Here is a 25,622-nt window from a genome sequence, read left to right as displayed (position 1 = left end):
TCTAGAACATGGCTTTGTGTATCTTCTGATGCCGACCCCAGACAATTCATTGGCCTGGGACACCAAGCTGAATCCTCCAAGTCATATGACTTCAGAATCATTCTAGTGTTGCATTAAATAGAAAATGTACTAAAAGAGGTACAAGATGCCCTACTTGTCGACCTCATCACATAATTGTCTCAGTACAGGTTTCCCTTAAATTCTCATGAGATATCATAGGCATCAAGAAACAAGATTCATAGGCTGGGTCTGCACTAAACATGGATACGGCTGACAACAGGGGGTCTGGTGCATCCCTGTTCTGTTTCAGGGACGACTCAGGCCCAAATTTTTTTCTGAATTCAGACCTGAAACGGAGCCAAAGAGACACCTGTGCAATCCACTCCGCAGCCGCCCTGGGGATGTGTGAATCGGCTCCATAGAGAGCCAGTCACAATCTCCTGTCATGAGAATTGGATGCGGGGAAATCCACATCCAATTCGCACTAGTGAGAACCCAGCCTAAACCAAGAAGTAATATTTCCCTCTGCAGCCTGACAGCGCTCAAATAGGTCAGTTCCAGAATACACTTTACACAGAGAATACAGATAACATGAGGCAGTTTAGAGTAATAATAATGCAATTGATTTCATGCCAGCCAGCAGAAAATCTTACTAATCAAGCGTTAGCAAGACAGAGGGGGGAAAAAAAAAAGATGAAAAGTGAGATTCTTCTATTGAGAACTGATAAAAAACTGCCCAAGGCTGAAGATTAACCGCAACCTTGCAAAGCAAAGCCGCTTTATTGATCTCTTCTCTCACCTGTAGGGCATTCACAGTGAAACTCGTTGATTTTATCGATGCATTTGCCATTGTGTAAGCAAGGGTTGCTGGAGCATTCATCTGTATTGATTTCACAGTATGTGCCTTCATAGCCTGAAAATCAGAAGACATTAAAAATTGAGTACTAAAACACAGACACATTACTACATAGTTGAAGCTTTTGATAATTTTACATAAGTCTTGTACCTGGCATACAGATGCAATTGAATTCACCAATCTGGTCAAGGCATGTAGCATCATTCTGGCAAGGGTTCGAAAGACATTCATTGATATCAATTTCACACCGGGGCCCAGAGTAGCCTGGGAGACAGTTGCATTGGAAAGAACCCTGAGTGTTGATACATTTTCCTGCATGTTCACATGGATTGGCACCTGAAAAATAAAGGGACATTAATAATATTCTGCTGCTTTAGTAAACAGGACAAAAAGACAACCATATTGACCAGAACTTCAGTTTTGAAGCCTATGCCTTACCTAGCGAGCACTCATCCATATCGTGATTACAGGCAGGACCGCTGTAGCCAGATGGGCAAGTGCAAATAGCTTTGCCATTGACAGGGTTTGTATCACAGTTGGAGCCTTCATTGCATGGGTTGCTGATACAAGCATCTTCAAGGTGACAGAGAAGACCTAAAGAGAGGGGACATTCATTTTTAGATGTAACATTTAGCTAGTTACTGCCCTTTGGATCAGAGCTTACACTGAAACAGAAGATGTCTCCTCAGTACATGTGTATTGTAGAATCATTTTTGCCGATAAAGTAACCATCATCCAGAAATTATAATAGTAGTTTGGTCAGAAGTTTTTGCAGGTTGGCTACTCCACCTGGCCAGTGTATGGGTCACCCCATGTACTTGTACTACATACTGGGCCTCCACACACTGGTCTACCTTTGATGTGTGTGCAGTGACTTTATTTCCATAAAATTGGTGACTGGTACACACCAACAGTTTTTTTTTTCATTCAACCCAGCAGGCTGACTAAAAAAAAAATCTGAAGAGCTTGGGAGGAGCCGTTGTACTAACTATCCAATGTTAGTACAGCTATCTCCCCCGCTGAGATATTGTATTCTGACAGGGGGGGAGCCCCCCACTGGTCAGTGCTCTCAGCCATTGGCTGAGAGCGCTGATCGGGTGCCGATCGGCAGACCTTTTTGGGTCATGCGGCCCTTCGGCGGCTTCTGTCGGACTGGCTGCCATACACATGGGCCAAAAGTAGGGTGGTTTCTATGCCTTGGGCTAAATTTGAGCACCTGTATGACAAACATTTTATTAGGCAAATAGTCATTGTTGATTGAATTTCCTCAATACCAGAAGCCACAAAGTTGATATTTCTACACAGTACATCTATAAAACTTATATCTGAGAAACTCTATTTGCCAGTGTAAATGCAAAGAGCTAGAAATGACAGAGACCATCCCTTATAATTCTGTTCTTACTGATCAAAATCAGCAACCATCTTTTAATTAGGATGGCCCTAAAAAAAAACTATTTATCTCATCAAACATAAACATTGTTTATTTGGTGTGATGTACTTGAGAGTTTGGTTAAGACCAGCCAATACATGAAAACAAAATAATAAATGTAATAATGAAGCCCCGTGTTCTAGGCCTCTGGCATGATACATGAAAGCTTGTTCTCACCTGTGCGTCCATGTGGACACTCGCAGAAGAAAGATGCAACTCTATCATGACAGGTTGCTCCACTGCTGCAAGCAGCATTGGCGCAGTCATCAATATTTTCGCTGCAATCCTCTCCCGTCCAGCCGTTGACACAAACGCAGTTATAAGTACCATGGGTGTTGTGGCATGTACCACCATTCTGGCAAGCATTTGGCATCAACTGACATTCATCGACATCTTCAGTGCAGTATTGGCCTACGAGGAAAGGTGATAAAAATTGCTTTACTACCATTTAGGGAATGTAGGTGTGCATTCGATTTTTCACTTTGAACATCTCAATTTTATAGGGGCCTATTATGAGAGTATTTGTCATTAATGGCCTTCAAAAAAGGGGCATATCAAAAGGGGCTTGCCATTAGAATTATCTGTTCAAAGAAGAAGGAAAATACTTAGTAATGTTATTTACCAGCTGCAATGAATTTCCCACCCTGAAAAACTCATAAATGTAAACTTAAAATGTTGTTACTAAAACCAAGTGTTACAGCTTACTTTGCTCATGGGTTACAGTTTATAGACGACAAGGCCTCAATGGCAGTCACATCTATGTAGTTTTTGTTGAGGCACAATTCCCTGGCACGTTAGGACAAGTTCAAAACACTTCATAAGTTAAAGACAGTCTGATACTTTTTCCTAAAGACAACAGAGTTGCATGATGTTTATGCATTAATACTTGGAATCTCACTACACCAACTTGTGTTTGATATGCCTGACTGAAGACCAAGCGATCACCCAGCCGAGTTATGGGGAAAAAATAAAAAATAAACATTGACAGGATAAAATGTAGTCGAGTTTAGATGTTCCTTTTATGTGACTTACCAGTCCACTCAGGAGGACACTGGCAGTTATAGGTGTTCACGCCATCCACACAGGTGCCTCCATTCTTGCAGTTGTGTCCAGGACAATCGTCAATGTTCTCCTCACAGTTCTGACCTGAAAATCCTATCAAAACATAAAATCATAGTCTTTTTTTTGAATTTATACTAGAAGTCTATTTGCCACAATATGGATTAAAAATGCAATTGGCAAGAAAGTAATTTTTTCAACAGGGATACAATAGGTGTTTATATGCAGTTTGGAATGGACAGCTTGGCTTCACCCTCTCTATGCTGTGAAGGACAAGCTGGTGGAGCCCAATGAAGGAAGGAAGGTCTCTTGGGGCAGACCATAAGCCAAGTTTTTGCTCAATGATTTAGAACTGGTGTGTTTAGAAGGTGAATAGTTCAAATTTGGCAGTGGTTTCTGTAAACATCGGAGAAAGAAAGGTTACTTTATATGATGGAGGGAAAGGGCAGGAACAACAATAGTTAATCCTTCAAAATAGCTGCATTAAGTGGACAGCTGCATTATCAAACTTCTTTATTGCCCAACCACTTTGGCTCCTGTTGAGATTAAATTACAACAGAAACACTATTTTGTTACTCCGGTTCAGACTGTAACCACAGGTAGAATTCATGGCTATGTACATATGACACAAGGAGTTGATTCTTTTTTGTTTACAGCAAACACACACAAGGCAAACCGTTTATACTGAGCAATTACACTGCTTGTCCTCGGCAATAGTCACAATATAAGTGGAAGAGTGTGCTGGATCACCCGCTGAGCCTGCAATCAGATAAAGCCATTTAGCTGCAATCGCAGGGAGAGGCCCCGTAATATAACTGCAATGACGGTGGTTGTAAAAGCGACTTGTGATAGCCGCCTTCAGTCACTACCGCCGGGCTGATTATGGAAATCTTGTCCACAAGACCAACATGTGGCGGGTTACTAATTAAACACGCTACTACTGCAGGACGGCGGCACTTATGAAGAGCGTGGCCTGGGAAGAAAATCAAGGCCTGGCTTCCCATAGCTTATTACTTCTCCCTGAATGCAACATAACACTGGACTGTTGAGATAAAAGACAGACATACTTTACTAAAACTGGAGTGTGCAAAAGCTGATGCAGCTCTGCATAGAAACCAATCAGCTTCCAGGTTTTCCTGCCAAATCTTAATTGAACAAGCTGAAGTTAGAAGCCGATTGGCTACAATGCACAGTTGCATCAGATTTTGCACTCTCCAGTTTTAGCAAATCAACCCCTATGTATTGCCTACTTTGTCAGTAATTCCGTCTATGGCCCTGCTGAGGAGATCACACACTATCCCTCTCCCTCCCTCCTGTTTGACCAACATAACCCACGTCCAGTGACAATTCCCTCCAATTTTCACAGTCTCCCCTAACTTCCTGTTGTGTCTCTGGGACATAAATTGACATAAAATCTCCCCAGGTGAGCACAGACAGCAAAAAAAACAAAAAAAACAAAAAAAAAAAAAACACAAGGGTTTTACCTGTTCCCTACTCTATGCAAAACTAAAAACAAGCTGCGTTTAAGTCATACTTTACAGTGCACCCAGCCCCCTAAAAATGTAATAAATTGCACCTTACCAGCTCTTGTGTTGGATGCATTTGTTTTAGGCTTTTTATGTGTATTTACATTTGTCAATCCTGAAATGAACACACTTCTTTTCCCTGGGTGGCTACGCTCACTCGCTCCACTGTAGCTATGGAGGAGTCATGATTGTCACCCCAGGCTGCTCTCCCGATTTGAACTACAAACACATCTTCCTCTCTTCATGCCTATTGCCTTGGGGGTGGGGGAACTTGTGGTTTACAGCAGAAATTTTGGAATAAAGACAGCATTGTGATTTAAGAGCAGACATTGCATTTGTGCCAAGATCAGAACGTAATTTCTGTACTGGATGAAAATGTTCTTAAAGCGGAGTTAGCGGAGTTCCACCCAAAAGTTGAACTTCTGATTTAAGTACTCGTGATCACCTGACATGCCACATTTGGAATGTCATTTTTTTTGGGGGGGGTACCTAGTTTTCACAGGTACCCAGCTCCCACTTCCTCTCCTGGCACCACAAGGAAGTTCACCTCTCCCCTCTCTCTCTCCTCCCCCCCTGCAATCTTCTGAAGCCACAGTCGGGCGCTCACACTTGTAATACCGGAACCGCAGAGAGGAGGGGGAGAGAAGTGAGGCTTTGGGCAGCCGCATCGCTGGACTATGGGACAGGTGAGTGTCTGTTTATTAAAAGTCAGCAGCTACACTTGTTGTAGCTGCTGACTTTTAAATGGGTGGAACTCCGCTTTAAAGTGGTTCTAAAGGCAGAAGTTTTTTTTAAATCTTTTTGCATTCTATGCATTAAGATAATGTGCAGCAGCCTCCCTTAGCCCTCCTCATACTTACCTGAGCCCCATCTCGATCCAGCGATGTTGCACGAGGGACTCAGCTGTCCGGGACTCTCCCTCCTGATTGGCTGAGACACAGCAGCAGGCACCATTGGCTCCAACTGCTGTCAAAGTTAGTGAGCCAAAGAGAGGAGAGAGAGGTGGCGGGGCTGAACCATAGCTCCATGTCTGAATGAACACACAGAGCAGCGGCTCGGCTCCCCCCATAGCAAGCTGCTTGCTGTGGGGGCACTCTGCGGGAGGGAGGGGCCAGGAGCACCAGCGAAGGACCTGAGAAGAGGAGGATCTGGGCTGCTCTGTGCAAAACCACTGCACCGGGCAGGCAAGTATAACATGTTTGTTATTTTTAAACCCCAAAAAAACAAGACGTTAATATCACTTTAACCTGAAAAATTAAAATGAATGCAACACCATATGGTAAGTTGTATTATATAAATTTTTGTTCTTGGATATCCTTCCAGGTTAGCTTGAACTCTAGAATGTTAGTGTATGTAAAGCTGAATACAATGCGATCAGTACATAAAAATGGCATAAAGTTGTCCAAAACTGTGAAGATAAATACAATCATTAAAATGTTCCCATGTGAAAAATAAACATTTTCTTTTTGTTACAAGGAAATTCACACACTGTAACAAAGATAAACCGGCAGAAGGCAATTTGTCAGGCTGGGCTGCTCAGCTAAATTTCAGTACTGTGTTTTATCCAGTTTTCCTGGATCTTTGTAACTTAAGGTGGACACTCCTCCTATTCACAAATCACTGTACTCCAAACAGTGCATTGAGAGCCGTGTTCAGCTTTCTTATCTGATTGCAGGCAGGATTTATACAGTAAATACGCTCTCAACCTGTCAGTTCCCACAAGGAATGAGTGTCAATTCTTCATTTCAGGTGTAGGAGGTGCCCAATGCAGATGGAACGCCAGCGGTCCAGGCAGGCCACCTTCTCTGTTTTGGGTTCACCTCGGCTATGTTTACTGTAAACACACAGCAAATTCTTTGAGCCTGAAATGAATCGCTGTATGCCAGGATAGGAGGAGGAAGGGTGGGGGGGTTGCCTTACGGCCATGTTCCACCAGCAGGTGTAATCTGATCTATACATATTTACACAACAACAAAAAACAAGTCTTTCTGAAAGTGTTTCTAAATCACTTGGCTGGGACTGCTGACTCTTAATTCTCCATATTAAAGAAACTGGTTAAAACCGAATTTTGACATCCACAGCCGCGGCTACAGAAATCTAACAACAAAAAGACATAGAAATGTTTCTAGAGTACAAATAAAAGTAACACGAGGAAAGAAGGTCACAGTTGATAATCCTGTGAAAGTAGAAGCTTTGTAGTGCTGGAAATTTAAAGAGACAGCAGTCATCTTGGAGTGATCATGTAAAGGTCAGGTCCTCTGATGTTTCAGCCTTGGGTGGCCTCTTCTACCTGGACACAGATGGTCTATGTCCAGGGCCGATCACTCCCATGTGATCCCTGCATGAGACAGATTACACTTGAGTGTCCACGGTTAGCTGCGGGAATGGCAGATTCCAATTGCTTTCAATGAGGCAGCCTCTCAGAGCTGATCGCAGGAACCACCTCTGGGGTTCTCACATCTAAAATCACCGAAATCATACAATCATCAAAAGTACGACTGTACCCATATTTACAGGCATAACTGGTGAAATATATATGTGGGGTGTCTGATACTTCCTGTGATTAAGCAAAATTCTCTTATGACTGGACACCCCAATTATTTGTTTATGCTACATTATGGCCTAGATCAGTGGTCTCCAAACTGCGGCCCTTTATCTGGCCCTTGGGGCACTTTTCCTCCCACTGATACTAACAATGAGGCACCATTCCCCCCTATTGACACCGACGATGGAGCACCATTCCCCCCATTGATGCCGACGATGGGGCACTCATCCCCCCATTGACGCCAACAATGGGGCACTAATTTCCCCATTGACGCCAACGATGGGGCACTACCCCCCCCCATTGACGCCAATGATAGATCACTATTCTCCCCATTGACGCCATTGATGGGGCACTATTCCCCCATTGACACCAACGATAGGGCACTATTCCACCTGCTAGTACATGTTTACACATACTAGGGGGAGGAATTGTTTGCATTGTTTACTGCCACCAATGCCAGGACAATTTCCACTCCCAATTTCCACAGTCCGGCCCCCCTCAAGTCTAAAGGACAGTAAACTGGCCCTTTGTTTAGAAAGTTTGGAGACCCCTGGCCTAGTTCATTGGTGGAGGGCAACACTACCGTTGAATGAGCCGTCCAGAAAAGAAAATAAGGTTTGAGGTAGAAACGGCCTTTATACTCTATGTAGATTCAGCGAGCTGAATCACCAGATCAGGGCTGGGACAAGGGGTGGGCAGGAGGGGGGGTTGCCCTGGGCACTGTGGTATCATGTGAGGTGGGGGGCACCACGAGGACATCGTGGGGGGAGGATATTTGTATTGGAAGAAGGAATTTGGGGGGGGGGCAGCAGGGGGTAAGAAGTGTTTTAGGATGATAAATTTGTGTGTGTGTGGTGATTCAGGGGAATTTGTGAGAGAGAGAGAGAGAGAGAATGTGTACTCGGAGTGGAATTTGTGCTGGGGGGTGATTTATTTTTTTGGCATGTAAATTGTGCTGGGGGGATTTATGGGGGCAGATTTGTGCTGGGAGGGGGGATTTAAACAGGGGGCCAGAGGGAGGGGAGGATTTTTGCTAACACATAATGCAGTTTGGCATGCTTTTCCTGGGCTCTAGCTGACCTTGTCCCAGCACTGCACCTAATAGTTTTTTATATCTCTTGCAGAACCACTCAATCAGTACTGCTACTTGCCAGGGGCATTCCAAGGGGGTCTAAATCTCAATGCTGGGTCTGCAGTCTGGTGATCATGTTACTGGAGGGCCCTGAGACATCAAAAGGCCCTTGGGTTTTCTGGATCATCAGCATCCATCCACCCAGAAGCAAAAATATAAATTTTGAGTGATGAGATCCTGTAAAGCATAGCTAGGGAATCTGAAGCCCCTTTGCTTAAATTTGTCATTCGGAAAGGCCCAGGATGTCCGCTTCAGAAAAATAAACTGTGCAGGTATTCAGCGTCATTTGCTCTTTGATCTTTTCAGGCGTACGTAGGTGTTTTTCTTTTTCCTTTCTTTGATAATGTATCTCAGGCTGCCTGTGCTATATGAGACACCTGCTAGGCAAGCCCATAAAAACTCCGGCTACTATTGTTTGAAAAGGCTTCAAAGTACCATCGAAGTTAATGTTTGCCCAGTTATAACATGCCTGGCCGCAAGCCTCCAAAGTGGAGGGGAAAAAAAAAAAAATTGATGATTCAAACTCATCCCATGAAGGGGTTTTGAATCACTGAGGAGTGAAAAGACGCTTGTAAACAGAAATTATATGATTCCGCCCTGCAAGAGATTAAACCGTGGAAGCTTGTAGATATAGTTAAAGGCACAGGTGGCAGAGTTTGCACAAAAATCTCTGCAAGTATAAATAATAAACAGTTGTCACTCAGGGATTATCGATGTTAAAAATCTGACTTTTGAATGAAAGTTTGCCAGCATGCTGGAAAATGCACATGGGTGATATTAGACATGTAATGAACCAGGCCAATGAAGACATTTTTCCACTGATAAAGCATGAAAATTTACAGATTTAAAAAGAACATCAGCTGTATTTCCCTATTCTCCACAGAGTCTCATAAAAGTAACATTAAAGACGAAGTTCACCTTTAAGACAACAAATAATAAATGCTCGTTATTTTGTAGGGAAAACAGTGCATTATTTTTTTCTGATGATCCTGCTGAGAATTGCAACAATGATCAGTAGATCGCAGGTGCAAAGTAAGGCTCCTGCAGACACATCCTGCAGCTTGCCTGCCCATACCTCCATATGAGCAGACAGTTACAAAGCTGGAGGAAGATTCAATGAATGATGAGGGTTCATTTAGAACTACAAACCATCTGCTCAGGAAAGTTAACAGTAAACAATCCAGCCATACCTTGCAGCAATAACAGCAGCAGAAAATCTTACTGACCCAGGTCATGTGATCCATTTTCTTCACCCCGTGGCCCTGGTCTGTGGGTGGGAAAAGCCACAGTGCCTCACACGTTCTAGTGACATTTTTGATGTACCGCACCCCCCCCCCACATCTACCACCCCTGGCTGTGCAGAGCAGAGTTTTGCAAATGTGACCTGTTCTGCCCAATGACAGCAATGCTCACTGGAGAAGAGGCTGAAGCCCCTGGCTCTGCCCGTTATTTGGGTATGTGGGAAATGTGAAGAACAGAGCATGGCTTTTCTGGAGAAAGAACTGGAATATGCGCACACAAGTGGCAACACTGCAGAGGCTAGAGCAACCTGCAGAGTGTTGCCACCAGATTTAAGGAAGCATAACCATCAAAGTGAAAGTAAAAGGAAATCCCAAATTTTGGGCTAACATCAGAACACTAAGGGCTTATGCACACAGAAAGTTTAAAAAACTCTACCGCTGCTGTCAGTTAAAAGCAGCGTTAAAAAGCAATTTTAGCCACGTTTCTGAATAGCATTTTTGAACGTTTTTCCATGTTTTTTAGCATAAGCCTTTTTAAAGTAAACACACTCCCTAAAATGTAAAAACGCCTAAAAACGCCAAACGTGGCTAAAAGCTTGTTACAGCGTTTAGCCACGTTTTTTGCCATTTATACAGCCAAACAGCCTCTGCTCCTGGCAGTCTTTTTTTTTCTTTACTGCCCCTAAACGCTTATGCCTCCAAACTCCTCTGAAAGTTTATGTGTGCATGGACACATAGGCTAACATGGAGGAGAATTCAGGCAGTAAAAAAAAAAAAAAAAAAAAAAAAAACACAATGCCAGACACCCCTAAAAGCAGCTGCAAAAACGTCCTTTGTGCATGAGCCCTAATAGTAGGGAAATCTTTCAATGGGGACACTAGTTCTGGTGACACACTGGGATTCCTTGACTTTGGAGGGATTTCCTCTCACTTCCTGTTTTGACTGTAGGACAGGAAGTGATGTGAAATCTTCAAGGAAAGACAGAAAGAAAAAAAATCCTCCCTTACTCTAACCAGAATGGAAAAAAAAATGTTTTGCCTTTAGTTACACTACAAGTCCTATAAACATGGCAAACCTGCACTCTGGTCAGGTGCCTGCAGTAACCACCCCTACTAACACTAAGATCTTGGAACTGGACACCATTCATACATATAACATATATGGAATGTTTACAATATCTCCTAAAGCACTTTACAATTCAGCTTCTTTATAAATCTACATTGTGCTCTTAAATAATGGAACAAAGATATGGAAATGGGTTTGTGTTGAATTATTGTTCCTGTTTAAAATGTCGTAGTAAGACTATTTAAAGAGAATGCTTAAATCAGCGACTTTTAGCCCAGAGTTAGTCATAGAACATAATTAATGAAATACTATGCAACCTCAACTCTGGGAGTGTTAACTCACAGAAAAGTATCAGGTGAATTGTGACTTGTTAGAGCTTTGCAGATGCTTCAGACGTGTCCCAACATGCGGCAAACAACATTTGTATGAGGGTCCGCTGACGGCATGGAAGAACATGGGGATCACAGAGCAAAGACGGAAAAAGATACTTTATGTTGCTGCATGGTGTGACAAAAGGACCTTTTTTTTTTTTTTTTTTTTTTTTACAATTTACTGCTTATTGTGAGTTGAAGAGGAAGGAATACATCCGTTTTGTGCAGAGCTAAAGTTTCCTGTTCAAGTTTTTTTTTTCTTTTTTGTGCATGGCTCGCAGTGTCATGATCTTTCTTCTCAGAAATTCAGACCCCGCTCTATGATTATGGCCAGTAATCTGCCCATTTTGGGGCACCTTAGAGAGCAAGAATGTTTTAGCAAAACATTAGTGCTGTTAAAATTACCAGACAAAAGTAGAAACTCTTCAAAGAAAACCCTTTACTTTTCCCTTATGCAAGATCTATAATTTAAGATCGTGCCAGTCCACTTTTGCTCTTATCTAAAGCAAAGTTCCACCCAAAAGTGGAACTGCAGCTTAACTGACTCCTCCCCCCTCAGGTGCCACAATTGGCAATTTTCGGAGGGAGGGGCGGCAAACAGGTACCTGTTTTGATGGCTGTGGCCCCGTCTCTCAGAAGTTCGGCCCCCTCCTCCTTCCTCCACCGCCGGGCCAACTAGAAAGCACAGCGCGCTTCGTGTATTCGCAGTAGGGAACCAGCTGCAAAGCCAAAAGGCTACACTGCCGGGTTCCCTTATCACGAATGGCGGCGGCAGTGCCCGACAGCCGATCCAAAAATCGGCTGAGGGACCGACCGACATAGTGGGAAACCTGGACAGGTAAGTATCCTAATATTAAAAGGCAGAAGCTATAGTATTTGTAGCTGCTGACTTCATTTTTTCTGGGGGCCCAGGACGCCTCTTTAAAAGGGGTTGTAAAGGCAGAAGGTTTTTTTTATCTTAATGCATTCTATGATAAGATAAAAAACCTCCTGTGTGTAGCAGACCCCCCAGCACCCCCTTTATTACTTACCTGAGCTCCTCTCTCCAGGGATGGCCACAATCCCCTCAGCAATTGGCTCCTGTGACTGTCAATAAAAGTCAGTAGCCAATTGGGAGGAGAGTGGCCGGGGCCAGGTTGGGGCTCCATGTCTGAATGGACACACAGAGCTGTGACTCGGCTCCAGTGCCCCCATAGAAAGATGCTGGCTGAGGGGCACTCAATAGGAGGGAGAGGCCAGGAGCAGCAAAGAGAGACCCAAGAAGAGGAGGATCGGGGCTGCTCTGTGCAAAACCAACTGCACAGAGGAGGTAAGTATAACATGTTTGTTATTTATTTTTTTAAAAAAGCCTTTACAATCACTTTAAAGACAGACCTCTACTTGAGAATTGCTATTTTCCAATTGGCTGGCTAGGATCACAGGAGGAATAGGCGGTCCTAAGCTAAATATGTGCAAGGGGTTTCTTTTTAGAACTACAATGATTGTGCTCTCAGTTTACACATGCTTTCTGAGACTACACTTAAAGGAGAAGTGCAGCCAAAGGGATCTGCCAACAGCCCGAGCCTGCCCCCTCCACAGCTCAGTGCTCCAGTGAGCGCTAGAGGGGAGAGCAGAGAGCCGCTTACTGACAGTCATGGCTCTCTGCTCAGAGCAAAGAGCAGAACTGAGTCATCAGTTGTATTTGATCGCTCAGTTCTCACTGCAGAGCTGGCGGGGGACAGATGCAGCATTGGATCGGTGCTGGATCCACCTAGGTGAGTATAAATGTTTTTTCTTATCGCAAAAGGGTAGGTTCATACCAGATTCGGTAAGACTGTGTTGGGTGGCTATCCCAGCACAGTCCCACCGCATGGACAAGGCAAAATGCCTGGTCTCCTATGTGCTCAGTTCACACCACTGCTTTTCAGTGGTGTGTGAGCACAATGCGTGAAAATATGTACTGCATGCAGGACGTTCTTTCAGCGCACTGATGTGTGAAGCAGTCTCATACCATGTGGCTAAAAACTGAACTTTATGACATGCCTGTGTGATAACTTAATAAAGTTTGTAAAAAAAAAGGGGGGGGCAGCAAGATTCATCAAGCTCAACGGCGCATCATCACAGCAGTGATCTCAGCTGGATCGCATCGCAGTGGTGTGAACCAGCCTAACCCATATTCATACTAAACATACTAGGGCCAATTTAGACAGGAGCTAATTACCCTATCAGCATGTCTTTGGAATGTGGGAGGAAACCCGGATACCCAGGGGAAACCAACACAGGCACAGGGAGAACATGCAAACTCCATGCAGGTAGGGCCGACATTGGGATTCAAACCAACAACCCTAGTGCTACTATTCATGGCTCCTGGCATGGAATGAACTAAATCAAATTATGGAACATTTAATTTTTACTTCACAAAGTGTACCTATAAAGACTGACTGTCTGAAATTGTTGACCATCTACACTGTTCAGCTTTTTTGCCTAGATTTAGTTACTGAAGAACAACAAACCCCATCAAGTTCCAAGACCAATAAAGAATACTTAGAAGACTGCAAATCCAACACCAGATTTAAAACCCAAGAGTACCTTTTGGTTAATAAAACTAGCAGTTTAAAATTCCCTTCACCCGAAACCTACCCTCACCTCATCCCTCTACAGGGAGGCTTGCAGGCCACACACTCACAACTCCAACTATTCGTCATTTTATGAGCGAACAATCTGGTACTCCAGGGCAAAAGTTCAAAGTGAATGGGTATATCCTCCTATTGTGGAGTAAGGTAGCGAGTAATTGTTGTCTTGAATAAACAACTCGCTTCCTGTTGCAAACACAAGAGCACAATCTAGGAGTTTAAACCCAGAACACACAAGAAGCAGTTGTAAGTTGTACAACTCAAGAGGACCTGTCTTCTGGATATATTGGTTTATAAAATTAGGCTGATCAGACCCTTAACAACATCACCCAGGTGAAGAGATGATACAATAAAGAGGTCAAACAGTTGCTCTGTGTACAACCCTGGGGGAGATTTACTAAAACTGGAGCACTTAGAATCTGGTGCAGCTGTGTATGGTACCCAATTCGCTTTTAACTTTAGCTAGTTCAATGAAGCTTTGATAATAACACCTAGAAGCTGATTGGTTAGCATGCACAGTTGCATCAGATTCTGAGTGCTCCAGTTTTAGTAAATGTCCCCCTCTGTCTCATGCGTGCCATTTGGTTTGGAAAGTCTGAGTCAACAAAGAATTTACATATTTGTAAAAATACTAGCTATATGACAGGAATGTCCAACTCCAGCTATAACAGTTTTCTCATTTTTAAGCCCATGTCAAATGTTATTTCTGTCATTTGTCATTCAGGAGAGATACCCCCATGCCCTACCCTGGTCACAGGGTGCCACAGAGACAAGAAATGATCTCTCTCTGATAGAAACGGCAACAAAAGCACAGTGGTTTAGTAAAATAGGGAAGAGTGGGTCATCTCTCAGGTTGCTGTTATGCCCCGTACACACGAGCGGAAATTCCGCCAGCAAAAGTCTGATGAGAGCTCTTGGTCCGAAAATGCGACCGTGTGTATGCTCCATCTGACTTTTGCTGGTGGAATTCCAGCCAGCAAAAGACTGAGAGCATGTTCTCAATTTTTCGATCAGAAAAAGTTCAGATCGGAAATTCCGATTGTCTGTACCAATTCCGACGCGCAAAATTCCTACGCATGCTCGGAAAAAATTCGACACATGCTCGGAAGCATTGAACTTCATTTTCTCGGCTCGTCGTAGTGTTGTACGTCACCGCGTTCTTGACGGTCCAAAGTTCAGCGAACTTTTGTGTGACCGTGTGTATGCAAGCCAAGCTTGAGCGGAATTCCGTCAGAAAAACCAGCCAAGATTTTTATGACGGAAATTCCGCTCGTGTGTACGCGGCATTACTCTCCGTGTCTTCCTGCCTCAGTGAAACCATTTCCCTGCATTTATTCCTTTGGTGTCACTAGGAAAGGAAGTGAGGGTAAATCTCCCCAACTGGTACCAGACAGCAATAAAAATATTTCTTCCACTCTGGAGTTGAGCTTTAGAAAAAAATCTTTAAAAATGTTGATAGTCAACTGTGAAGACTATCTAATAAATGTGCAATATCAAATCATTACAAAGGCTCCGCAATATAATCATCTAAAATACCAGCCACAGAACACAGAATGGCAGAAGTTCACAAATGCCAAAAAAGCGAAAATAACTCTCAAAGACCATGGAGATCAATACCTGGCAAGCAGGTGCAATCATAAGAGATGTCGTCGGTCTGCCGGCAGGTGCCCCCATTTTGGCACGGCGAAGGATTGCATGGCACATATGGGTTCTCGCAGAAATTGCCAGTGAAACGACTCCTGCACTGACAGGAGAATGATCCAAAGCCGTTAATACAGGTTCCTCCATTTTTGCACGGATTCTGTTTGCACTCATTGACGTCCTGTTTGCAGGTCTCTCCGTGAAAACCTTCCAGGCATTTGCACACATACTGTGAGTCGAATGGGACACAGGTTCCACCATTCCCGCAAGGGTTGGAGGCGCATGGGTCAGCCTGCTGGCAAGTGTCTCCTGCAACATGAACACACAATTTAGAATATGGGATGATGAAAGTAAAAACCATTGACATTCTTGGGGCTCGTTAACACCACATATATTTGGGAGCTTTTTTTTTAAAGACATCCTGAAAACACACACAGTAAAACCGATATTTTATAATCACCTTAATACACCCCATTATGCTCAGTTCCAGGACTTTGATACCAGAACATACACAAACCCATGTAAAAGCAATAGAACGTACATACAAAGACAGTCTGCCTAGGCACATCCCTCCACCTATGTGAGCGGGTTTTACTGAAGGTTGGAAGCACTGGCCGGGAGGAAGATTTCTGGAGTTTAAAGGCCAAATCTGGGCACAAACAAAAACTCACCAGTACTACAGTAGTTATACATTCTTTATTTATTCTACATAGGTCAAATCTGTCCTTTAAAATGTAGAGGGTGGGAGTTCAGTTCCCATTGTACTTCCATGCAGGTCTCATAGACCTCAGCACTACTTTCACATCTGTGCTCCCCTCTCATTCAAGCCATTCACAAGACGAAGCCCGGAGATGTGTGTTTTATGAATGTAGAATTGCTGTAATACAATACAAGGAACAATCTAGCCCCTCGTGATGTCTTTGAAGACTAACTCCAGCCAAAACTTTTAATCTAGTTTTGGATAGAGTAGGGAAAGATTACAGCCTCTGTCTGGTCTAATAGCTACTTGTATACCTATTGGACAGGTTCCCCCATCTTTCCTGTCAGTGTGCAGGAAATAAATGGAAAAGAGGAAAGGAAAGAAAAAAAAAAACCCACATTTAGTCAAGGGAAGATTTAGAACTTCTGAAAACGTCTTCCCGCATCTCCAATTTCTTGTACGTGCATCAAAGGGACAGGAAGAAAAGGAAAATGTCCCTAAGGAATTTTTATTTTTTTTAACACTTTCCCACTCACTTTAGACCCCTATTTAGGGCCTAGTTTCTAGCTGCAAGTAACCGAAGACAAGGTATTTAAATCAATCATTTGTTTGTCTCCTGTTCATACCTGTCCACCCTGGAGGGCATCTGCACCTATAATTCTTCTCATTTAGGACCAGCTCACAGGTTCCACCATTGCGACAAGGGCCACTGAGGCATGCGTTGTCCTTGCGGGTAAGGCAGCGTGAGTCTTGGTATCCTAGTGGGCAGGTGCAGGTATAACGGACGCCACCTCGGAATTCAGCATTGCAGGTTCCTCCATTCTGACATGGACTACTAGAGCATGGGTTGACAAACTGGCAGCGCTCTCCAAAGAAGGAACTGGGGCATCTATGGAAAAAATATGGCAGAGAATTAGACTTTCAGCACCCTATATAATTGAAATAAATACAATTATAGGGGACCTGTCATGACAGAAACATCCCACACTTCTCACTGACTGCCAATGATCATAAAGCAGAATGGCAACAAAAGCAAAAGTATTTTGTGTGTCTAGCTTACAAAATGAGCTAAAGTGCATATTATGAGCCCCTCCTATCTGCAGAAGCATTGGTAAAACTAATAGGCTAGATTTGTAGATCTATATAGTGCTGCCTTAATTTTATAGAATATATTACAATAACATATTACCTTAGAGCAGTGATAAAGCACGGTAACCAGTTACCAGATCCCAGTTACCTGAAGTCTGATGACTTCTGCATTTTGCAAACTGTTTTGCTTTAGAACAGAAGCCCATTTTACTTCCTCCAATTCAACTGAGGCTAGAATTACTTCTAGATGTAAAATCTGGGTTTAGTGCATTATTTAGGATGGACATTTTCCTGAATGACTGAACGCTTACAGCTGCTAATCCTGTAATGTAATTTCAGAGCTTGGCCTAAAAGGCATGAAATGGCTTCTCAAAACTCTTTATGCCTTGTAAATGGACGGGGGGGGGGGGTTGTGATGCAGAAATGTGACCCGATATTGCCACCTGTTTCCAGCACGCTGCCCACCAAAAGATAAATTATCACTTTAATGGGAGACTTTCTGGGAGTGTGCTGCCCCCACAAGACACCCAAATAATTCTTGTACGGATCACTGCTTGCGGTGCTTCCCAAAAATGAAAAGTCAACAAAGTCAAAACCAAGCAAAACACAGCCTGACGTCCCACTCTCAGGCAATTAAAGATAAAGGGCCCAGCGTTGCCTGCATTACTTTAAGAGGTCAAATAGGGTCTCCAATGAATGCAGCCAAAAGATTTGCTGGTTGGTAAGATTTAAGGGCCTGCTGTATGGAAAATTTTGCCTAAAGGGTCTAAAAATATGGCATTTAGGAAATTCAACAGCTAAATGAATGCTAGCCTATTATAAAAACCACTTTTGTATGTGTATTTCATATATGAAGAATGACATTTATAAAGTGCTTGTATGATGTCCCATGTTGGTACACATTCCAGAACATCAAGATTTCACCAACTCATTCCCCAAAGTCAAACAATCAGATTACAACATATCTAACTTGTAAAATTCCATCGCTTCTTCACCAATAGACAATCCTTATAATAGGCCACAGAAGTTAAATCTAATAAGAAAACTAACTTTGAAATAACAAAGAAAAGGAAATTTGGCATACAAATTTCAGCTGCCATCTGCTTTTCTTAAGTCAAATGGTCTCAACCATTTGGTGTACCACCACCAGAGTAAGGTAGCCTGGGAATGTTTGTTGGAGATGTCAATGGGCTCTTAGACTCCACAAGAGACTCACAAAGATGGGAAAAAAAAACATAAGGAGAGAGGAAGAGGAGGAGGAGGAGGAGGAGGAGGTGGACATCTTAGGGCGAATCCTGTCTTTGTCAGCACATGAAGTGGATCTTGGCGACAACTGTCCCATCTGCTTGCATATATGTACTTATAGTCCGGAGGGCAGAACTCTTAGGAAATTCATGCCTCATTTGTCCTCACACCTTTTCCACACGACTCGTGGAAAACACAAGTTGCAGCGGCTTGGAGCGAAGGTGGCTCTTTATCCCCACAGAGCTGTAAAGTTGTTTATAAAGAAGTTCAGAGGAGACCATCTGTCACTGCTCTTGAGCAATTAAAACAACTACAAAAAGGCAGACTGTTACAATCTCTGTCCTGCAATCATTACTTTTATTAAATACATACAGACTAAAAAGTAAAAATTAGTATAATGGCGCACATCTATCTGGAAGGGTTGTTATATAAGCAAATGAGCTTGTAGTGTAATCGATTCCATCAAAGTCAGAGAGAAAATCCATGCTAGATAGAAACAGATCACACATGCATCAAATGTATTGATTGTAGGAGGAACTGGAAGAACCTCTCTACAGTACATTGAAAGGATGCTGGTTTGAATCTAAACCCAAGACCTTAGCATTGCAAGACTACAGTGCTAAACATTAAGCTAACATTCAAACAGCATTGTTACAAACAAAACCGAGTGCAAAAACTATATGAAAACATATACACTTACCAGCCACTTTATTAGGTACACCAGTTCGATTGCTTGGTAACACAAATTGCTAATCAGCCAATCACATGGCAGCAACTCAATGCATTTAGGTATCTCGATGTGGTGAAGACAACTTGCTCAATTTCAAACACAGCATCGGAATGGGGAAGAAAGGGGATTTAAGTGACTTTGAACGTGGCATGGCTGTTGGTGCCAGACGGGCTGGTCTGAGTATTTCAAAAACTGCTGATCTACTGGGATTTTCAAGCACAACCATCTCTAGGGTATTACAGAGAATGGTCCAAAAAAGAGAAAATATCCAGCGAGTGGCAGCTGTTTGGACGAAAATGCCTTTTTGATGTCAGAGGTGAATGGGCAGACTGGTTTGAGATGATGGAAAGGAAACAGTAACTCAAATAACCACTCGTTACAACCAGGGTATGCAGGATACCATCTCTGAACTCACAACAGATAGAACCTTGAAGCAGATGGGCTACAGCAGCAGAAGGCCACACCGGGTGGCACTCCTGTCAACTAAAACCAGGAAACTGAGGCTACAATTCGCACAGGCTCAACAAAATTGGACAAAAGAAGATTGGAAAAACGTTGCCTGGTCTGATAAGTCTCGATTTCAGCTGCAACATTCAGATGGTAGGGTCAGAATTTGGCATAAACATGAAAGCATGGATCCATCCTGCCTTGTATCAATGGTTCAGGCTGGTGGTGATAGTGGTGTAATGGTGTGGGGGATATTTTCTTGGCACACTTTGGCCCCCTTAGTACCAATTGAGCATCGTTTAAATGCCATGTCCTTCCTGAATATTATTGTTGACCATGTACATCCCTTTATAACTACAGTGTACCCATCTTCTGACGACTACTTCCAGCAGGATAATGCACCATATAACAAAGCTCAGATCATCTCACCACTGGTTTTTTTCTTGAACATGACAATGAGGTCACTGTCCTCCAATGGCCTCCAGTCACCAGATATCAATCCAGTAGAAAACCTTTGGGATGTGTTGGAATGGAAGAATCGCATCATGGATGAGCAGCCGACAAATCCGCAGCAACTGTGTGATGCCATCATGTCAATATGAACCAAAATCTCTGAGGAATGTTTTCAACACCTTGTTGAATCTATGTCATGAAGAAATAAGGCATTTCTGAAGGCAAAAGGGGGTCAAACCCGGTACTAGCAAGGTGTACCTAATACAGTGGTCAGTGAGTGTATAATCACACTAATTCAAGATGATTTGGAAGGTTGTACACAGTACAAGTTTTTTTTTCTCATTCAACCCAGTGGGTTAAACAAAAAAATAAAAATAAAATAATAATAATAATAATAATAATAATAATAATAATAATAATAATAATAATAATAAAAAAAAACAGATCGCTATACCAACAAAAATGATTTTGGTGCAGCTATCTCCCCCCTCTGTGATAGTCCCCCCTGTCAGAATTCACTCTTTCCTCCCCCCCCCCCCCCCCCAGATCACACCGATCAGCGCTCTCAGCCATTGGCTGATTGGCTGCTGGCGTTTCCAGCGTTAGACAGATCAGCTTCTGTCAGACAGACTGCTGTGCAAAGGGACCAAAACTTGCACAATGACAGTGTGTTCCTAGCTTAAGCGTAGTTAGATCACTTAAGAGATAAGAATCTCTCTCTCTCTCTGACACACATGATCTTTATAAAGTATTTTCTAAGCCAGCCGTAGACAGGCATGTAAATAATTGCTGGCCATTTGTAGTAATGGTATCTGCCACTGATGCTTTAAATAGTAGGAAAACCCTAAATCCAAAATTCTGATTAACCAACAGGTCCTATACATTACCATAAATGTTTATATACTGTCTTTGTCGCACTTATACAAGTAAAACAGAACCTAAAGCCGTGTACACACGACCGGACTGGTCTGATGGAACAAATCCGTCGGACAATCCGACCGTGTGTGGGCTTCATCGGACCTTCAGCGGACTTTTTCTGTCAAAAATCAGACGGACTTTAGATTTGGAACATGTTTCAAATCTTTCCGATGGACTCGAGTCCGGTCGAAAAATCAGTTCGTCTGTATACTAGTCCGAAGGACAAAAAAGGACGCAAGGGCAGCTATTGGCTACTGGCTATGAACTTCCTTACTCTAGTCACTTCGTACGTCATCACGTTCAAACCAACGGACTTTCGAACGGACTTTAGTCTGTTCGTGTGTGTGCAAGTCCAGTCATTCGAAAGTCCGTCGTAACTCCGTCGGAAAGACCGTTAGACCTGTCTCTTGACAGGACACAGATATGAAAAAAAAAAAAAGAAAAAAAGAGGATTGGGTCTTAACATACATACACTTTGCATCTCTACTATTGCAAAAATGAAACCCAGTGAAAGCAAATAATATAGCTTTTTGTTTGTATTGTATTGCAGAAACTATTCATAAAAATAGGACAAAAAATATATACATATGGAGTTTTAAAGCCAAAAAAGTATGGATGCAACGTTATTTCTCAGGAAAGAGGGAAAAAAAAAACTCCCTCCAATTTAGTCTGCTCAGGGTTGCTTTGTTGAGGGATTGTGAGAGAATTTGTTGGGTATCGAAGATATTTTGGGTTAATGAGAATGCATTATCCCAGCCAGAGAAAGAGTGAAAAGAAAGCACAGAATTAATCGGGGCATCTGCCGTCCTCACAAAAGGCCCAGAGAGAGAGCAGGTGTGCATATTAATGAGGCGAGCAGCTGCCTCTCGTGCTCGGTGACCAATCAGGGGTGGCATACAAGGGAAGAGGAGGTTAGAATAGGTTTGGGGGTCTTCTGGGTGGCTGGTTTTTACTGCTCCCAGTCAGAGAATGCACCAAGCTGGGCTGTGGGGACCTGCTGCTTTCATGAGAGAGGCCTTTGTTCCGTCCCGAGCGCCAGTGATGGCATGTCAGCCTCTGAAGTGTCCATTCATGTGTTAAGTCCACGCTTTTAGGACTTTTGCAGTGGCGTGCGAGTAATAAAATGCTGCCAGCCACCTCCTGTGCTTGCTCTCTCACCCATGTCAACACACTGTCCACTTCCAAGGCCAGTCTTGGAATTGGCCTACCTGCCAATGTTCGGATAATCGGTCGGCTGTACAGCTGTCTGCTGGCCGTACTTTTTTCTTAATTTCTATGGAAACTTGAAGTAGAACTATTGGCAAAACTTTTTTTAAAAAGCATTTTGGATAGCGCAAGAGAGCGTTTTAACCCCTGCCAGCTTTTTTTACGCCATCTGTGTCCCATTTGGGGGATTTTCCTTCACTTCCTGTCTCATACCTGAACAGGAAGTGAGAGGAAATCCCTTCAAATTAAGGGAATTACTTGGGGACCCCCAGGTTATCAGAACTAGTGCCCCCATTGGAAGATTTCCCCTCTATTACTTTTCTGGGGACAATGCAAAATGTGGGATTTTTTTTACTTTCAATGATAATGGTAAGCAGGACAAATCAAGAGGGTGAATCTCCTTAACAGGGGCACAGACAGCAATATAAAAAGTGTTTAAATCTCCCTCTGTTCTACCCAAAATTAAAAAAAAAAAATTTAAAAAGTTTTTCCTTTAGTTATACTTTAAGGCGGAGTTCCAGTTATTTTTTTGTTTTTTTAAAAGTCAGCAGCTAAAAAAAAAAAAAAAGTGTAGTTGCTGACTTTTAACAGCCACTCACCTGTCCCACGATCCAGTGGTGCACTCACCCCAGCCGTGTTTTCCCCCATGTCTTCCCTCAGCAGTGCCAGCATCTTGGGCACCCAGCAGTGACAGCTTGCAGCTTCACAGCTGGGTGTCCACTGCGAATGGGCTCTGTGACTGGTCCTGAAGTCTTCTAGGACCTGTCATGTGTCCCAGAAGACTTTGGGGAGAACTTCCACTGCAAATCGCCGGGTACCTGCTCTCTCCCTCCTGTCCAAAAGCTCAGTTTCTCAAACAGGAGCCGGGGAGGAGGGCTCAAAGCGGAAGTTCCACTTTTAGGTGGAACTCTGCTTTAAGAACACACAAAAAAAGGAGTTTTAATGAAAAAAGCAGCACAAATTGCTAAATGTCTCATCTGGTGAAAATACCATTGAAAATTACTAACATGGTACAAAACAACACCTCGCTATGAACAATGAAACACAGCAAAGGTGTGCTTGACTGAGGGATGTGCAGATTACTGAGGCTCTCGCTTCCTGTAAAATTAAACAACCAACACCAGATTCCTTCACCCCAACCCCTGCCGAGATTGAGATTGTCCAGATGACACATATTAATTTTGGAGTCGAAATGAGTTACAAATCACAACAAACAATCGTAATGCATATAATACATTTTTTTACATAACCATTAAACCAAAAAACCTCAGCTCAACCTACCTGGTCTAAAGGTCTTTGAAGGGAAATTTTCTCTCGACCAACCGGTTGTATCTGTCACCCCATAAAGGCCCCCAGCCGCATATTACACCAGCTCAGGGACAATCAGTTATCAGTTACTTCCTACCAGATACAGCCAACCTGAAACCATTGTTACCATTATATTATTAGGAAGGGAAGGGACACCCATACCTCCAGATGGGCCCAACCACCCTAATTCTCCATTATTTTATCCACCGCCTTCAAAGACCTCATAGACCTCCCGCTGCTGCTATGACTAGTAATAAAGGAACCCCTGACACGAACGGTCATGGAAAAAACCATACCCCACACTAAGAACTGCCCCACCAGGGAGAAAACCATCCCACCTAGTACTATCAGAAAAGCTTGGATGGTGGCCACCCCCCCCCCCCCCAAAAAAAAAATCAAACAAAGGGAGGGCGAGTGGGAAAAACCTTCCTGATTCTATGAAAAGCTCAGACTGAGCTCTGACAAGAAACCTTCACCCCTCTACATCCACAGGACACCCCCCAACATTAAGGACCCACCATTCCGGGTAAGTGGCTTAATACCTCCCCCTATCACACCAAAATTCTCTCCGCCTCACTGCCCACCCCAGTCATGCTGGCCCTCCTCCAAGTTGCACTTTTTGCTCCAGGCCATTGACTTTCCAATGGTAGGAAATGGTAAAGGTGTTTAAATGCCAACTTCTTTTCTAAACAAAGGATCCATTACTGGTTTGCCACTGTTGGGTTAAATAACTCAATCTTCTTTTATCTACTACAGACACCAGTGACATGTTTGTGTCTCCATCCCTCTCCAAAGAAGCAATAGAGGGGTCATCATGGGAGTCCCCAATGTTTAGTCCACATTCTAGAGATTCCAACAGATGAGGGTGACATTATCATTTGCCTTAGTGTTTGGTCTGTAGTGGATGCACCAACATGAATATGAATATGAATATATATATATATATCTCCAGTATGGGATTTTTTATTTTTTTTGGATAGAGTGGGGAAAGGTTAGAACCCTTATCAACTTTTTACTACTGTGTCCCTGATGGGGACAACTGTCACTGTAACAGAAAGTGATGGTAAATTGTATAAAAAAGGAAAAATCCTTCAGTAATGACATGTTCCATACCTCCCAACATTTTGAGATGGGAATGAGGGACACCTACTAGCAAACTTATGTAGGCACAGGACACCCCCCCCCCCTACATCCTCTTAAAGGAGAATTAATGAAAACAAAAAGGTTAATTAAATCCACAAGAGCTTTTTCTTTTCATCACTACTAATCCTTTATATCGGCTTTTAAAATTTACAAATGCAGCAATTTTGAATTTGGATGAAAGGTTTAGCACTGGGAAACACTTTTGAAAGATAAAAAGTACATTTTATATACAACTATATAGATCAGACCAAAATGAGGGACAAATGAGGGAAGGAGGGACATTGCTCCAAATCAGGGACAGTCCCTCGAAATCAGGGACAGTTGTTGGGAGCTATGCATGTTCTGATGACTACAATGAAAGAATTTCCCTCAGTTTTGAGATTTTCTTGTACCTCTTATTGTGGTTTTACAAAAAGGATTGTTCAAAAGAAAAAAAAATATGGGGGATTTAAAATGACTACGAACTCAATTTTTTTATTTGTTACTGGTGCATTAAGACTAATTAAAACTATAGATTCCAATTTCAAAATAAAATTGTGCAGGCGTTTTGTTAGTCCCCAGGTTATGCTGGGACTTCCAATCCTACAATTGCTCAGCAACCTCTGCTTATATAAGCCTGTGCCGTTTACACACAGCCCATATATCTTCTGGGCCTGTAACGCCACCACCCAAGCGGTTTTCAGAGCGTGGGTACAGACCATCATACCCTTAAGCCATTTATAAACAGGACACATGACTTGTCTTGTGAAGGGCACAAGACCAGCTCAGTGACACCCGGGATGGCACAAGCTTTGAAGTTTTAATTCGACCAAAGTGCAAGCTAAATCCTTTCAAAAGTCAAACCACCTAAAAAGGGACAAAGAGATTTATGTTGCTCAGCCCAATCTGCTGTCATTTTAAAAATAT

The 25,622-nt window shown here is 42.9% G+C and overlaps 1 protein-coding gene across 1 annotated transcript in view; it reads right to left on the bottom strand.

Moving 5' to 3' along the window:
- The window catches only part of NOTCH1 (notch receptor 1), an 86,914-nt gene that overhangs the window by 32,516 nt on the left and 28,776 nt on the right, over positions 1–25,622 (bottom strand). Inside the window, exons 3-9 of the mRNA XM_073599615.1 lie at positions 16,804–17,066; positions 15,454–15,786; positions 3,318–3,440; positions 2,463–2,696; positions 1,295–1,450; positions 1,007–1,192; positions 800–913 (exon numbers count right to left, since the gene is read on the bottom strand). Coding sequence (XP_073455716.1) covers positions 800–913; positions 1,007–1,192; positions 1,295–1,450; positions 2,463–2,696; positions 3,318–3,440; positions 15,454–15,786; positions 16,804–17,066 — 1,409 coding nt within the window. The remainder of the gene's footprint in view (positions 1–799; positions 914–1,006; positions 1,193–1,294; positions 1,451–2,462; positions 2,697–3,317; positions 3,441–15,453; positions 15,787–16,803; positions 17,067–25,622) is intronic.

Source organism: Aquarana catesbeiana, linkage group LG09 (genome assembly GCF_042186555.1).
Source record: "Aquarana catesbeiana isolate 2022-GZ linkage group LG09, ASM4218655v1, whole genome shotgun sequence".
Classification (NCBI taxonomy): domain Eukaryota; kingdom Metazoa; phylum Chordata; class Amphibia; order Anura; family Ranidae; genus Aquarana; species Aquarana catesbeiana.
The sequence above is the reverse complement of the archived record's forward strand: the minus strand, read 5'-3'. Positions and strand labels throughout refer to the sequence as shown.